This window comes from Salvia hispanica, chromosome 1 (genome assembly GCF_029641045.1).
Source record: "Salvia hispanica isolate PSC_SH4W2 chromosome 1, Shi_PSC_v1, whole genome shotgun sequence".
Classification (NCBI taxonomy): Eukaryota; Viridiplantae; Streptophyta; class Magnoliopsida; order Lamiales; family Lamiaceae; genus Salvia; species Salvia hispanica.
The window spans coordinates 65919653-65921978 of NC_142692.1; the positions used below are offsets into that span (position 1 = coordinate 65919653).

A 2326-nucleotide genomic window follows, 5' to 3' on the forward strand; every position below is an offset into this window, starting at 1 on the left:
CCCCAACTGTTCATATTATTGAAAGCATAATATGACTTCCAATGAATGTCATATCTATAATCTTTGAATAAGGCACATCTTAACTACCAAAGGAATGCTTACCTTTGGCCAGACTTCCATCAACCAGATAGTAACCCAATATTTCTCCTAAAACAGATGATGATATAAATTGAGCTAAGTTCTTATCATCGAAAGCTATAGAGAGATTAAACGGGGGAAAACATATAGCATAAAGCATACTCAATCTAGCAAGTTATATAACAGGAAATGTGAACACAGATACATCCTGATAAAGCCTCAAGTAATTTGGTAACTAGAGTTAATTCATAATACATATCCAAGCACCATACTCATCTAAGCAAATGCACCTCCAGTCTGGTGTAACATAGCATCTATCTCATCACCATCCTCCATCTCCAGCTGCAAAGGCACAAGAACTAAACGTCAAGACTACAAAGGAAACAAGAAAACTTAAGCAATACACATGTGTTAGTTTGGACAGAAAAGGAGATCTGAATCAAGAAAATAAGACCTCATCAGGAGTCTGCTCGACCCGGAGGCGACGCCCATCAAACAGAAAGGCAATGGAGTTAAAATCCACTGATTGCCGGTCACAATAAGCATGCATAAGCTTCTTCAGCTGCGTGCTTCGTTTAATTCTGAAAAATACCTCATTTCCATCCTACACAAGCCGAATTAACGAAGTTATATCGGTAGCATGCTTCATAAAAAAGAATGAGTCCAACAAAAACACAAAATGGCCATATATTTGCCACATGTGTACCATAATCCAACTCAAAAGATTTAAAACTCAAAAAAATTATCTCACACAATCTATAGAGATAAAATTGCCTCACTAACACAATCAAATCTTATGATGTAAAACAACTCGAGAGAGAAACAAACTTCTAGGTGCGAGAATCACAACAAACTCTTAAATTCTCAAGTTAACCTTTTGTATTTTATATATGCTTTTAGAATTCCCCCTTTTTCCCTGACAAGTACAAAATTTTTCATATAATAACCAAAAAAAAGGGAATATCTACGCCTTAATCAACGCAATTTCGTCCCATCACCCCCGATCGTAGTTGTAAATCGGTAAAGAAGCAGCCAGAAAGAAGAGATTCGTAAGAAAAAAAGTAAAATTTAGTGAATTTCAAAACCCTAGAGCAATCAAACGAATTCAAAAACATAATAACATGAACCAAATAAAAGTATAGAGGTATAATTTGAAGGAGATAGAGGAGATGAACCTGGCCTTTGACTTTGAGATTGATGTGTCCGGCTTGATCACCACCGGGCTTCTTATCTTCCTCACCGGGAGTAGACATTGTCAGTCTCAGACGCCGTCGTTTCACTCTCTATGCGAAATGAATTGCATTTCTTCTTCCACTTCCCTTTTTAACTTGTGATTTCACCCGACCCGTTTCGCATTGCGAATTTACCAGATATACTAGAAATTGTAATCCAATTTGGAGGGTAAATTAGAGGGACTAAATATAGTTAATTATCAATTATTGTATAAATAAATATCTTTGCTTAAATTAAATATAGACTAATTCGTAATCTTATTTTTAATTAATTTTGAAGTATACAATATTTTGTGCTAGCTACTAACAATATAAAAAAAACTTAAATAAAATCAAAATCTTCTTCCAATTTGGTTATAATCCAATCAGTGTAAACCGTGATTCTTAAAAAAAGCCAAAGCCTCTTTATTATAATTATTTTTTATATAAACTCTGTAAAGGTTAATTGCTTAGATGCAATGACTAATGCAGAAAGAAACAAAGGGAAATGTTAAGTGTTGAGGAAATCAGCTGGGAAAGCCTATGGACCATTAGATTGATTGTTTAGTTAGATTATATCCTAGCTATAGGATTTGTTTTTAGTTACTTAGCTGCTTAGCTTAAAACAGAATTAGCAAGTGAGTAGAGAGAGTCTAGCTAAAAACGTGTTTTTCCCCAATTTGAGTTGTAATTCTTTTCTCTCCCAATTTCGAATACACATCTCAATTCTTGCTCAATCTTTGCGATCTTCAACCAACATTATCTCCGATCAAATCCAACAAGTGGCGCCGACTGTGGGAACGGTGGAGGTGATGTTCTGTTCTTAATCGATTGTAATGGCTTCCAGATTTGAAGCGAAGAAGTTTACCGGTAAGAATGACTTCGGTCTATGGAGGATGAAGATTAAGGCGATGCTAATTCAACAGGGATTGGCAGATGCATTGAATAAGGATGATCCGACGGTGGTTCTCGACGACAAAGCCAAGAGTAAGCGAGCGGAGGTTCTCGCTAAAGCGCATAGCGTGGTGGTTTTGAGT

The 2326-nt window shown here is 36.0% G+C and overlaps 1 protein-coding gene across 1 annotated transcript; it reads right to left on the reverse strand.

Moving 5' to 3' along the window:
- Window positions 1–206: 206 nt before the first annotated feature.
- Window positions 207–1411, reverse strand: LOC125219455 (small ubiquitin-related modifier 2-like). Its single transcript, XM_048121431.2, has 3 exons — window positions 1254–1411; window positions 533–682; window positions 207–420 (listed from the first exon to the last, which is right to left on the reverse strand). Exons 1-3 carry the CDS (start codon window positions 1329–1331, stop codon window positions 355–357), a joined length of 294 nt encoding a protein of 97 aa, XP_047977388.1. The 5' UTR covers window positions 1332–1411; the 3' UTR covers window positions 207–354.
- Window positions 1412–2326: the final 915 nt, after the last annotated feature.

Excerpts from the sequence above, each read along its gene's own strand:
- LOC125219455 (XM_048121431.2), bottom strand. The coding sequence starts at position 1,331 with ATGTCTACTCCCGGTGAGGAAGATAAGAAGCCCGGTGGTGATCAAGCC. Across the intron at positions 683-1,253 it reads ATCTCAAAGTCAAAGGCCAG|GATGGAAATGAGGTATTTTT; the intron begins GTTCATCTCCTC and ends CGGCTTGTGTAG. Across the intron at positions 421-532 it reads TCGAGCAGACTCCTGATGAG|CTGGAGATGGAGGATGGTGA; the intron begins GTCTTATTTTCT and ends GTGCCTTTGCAG.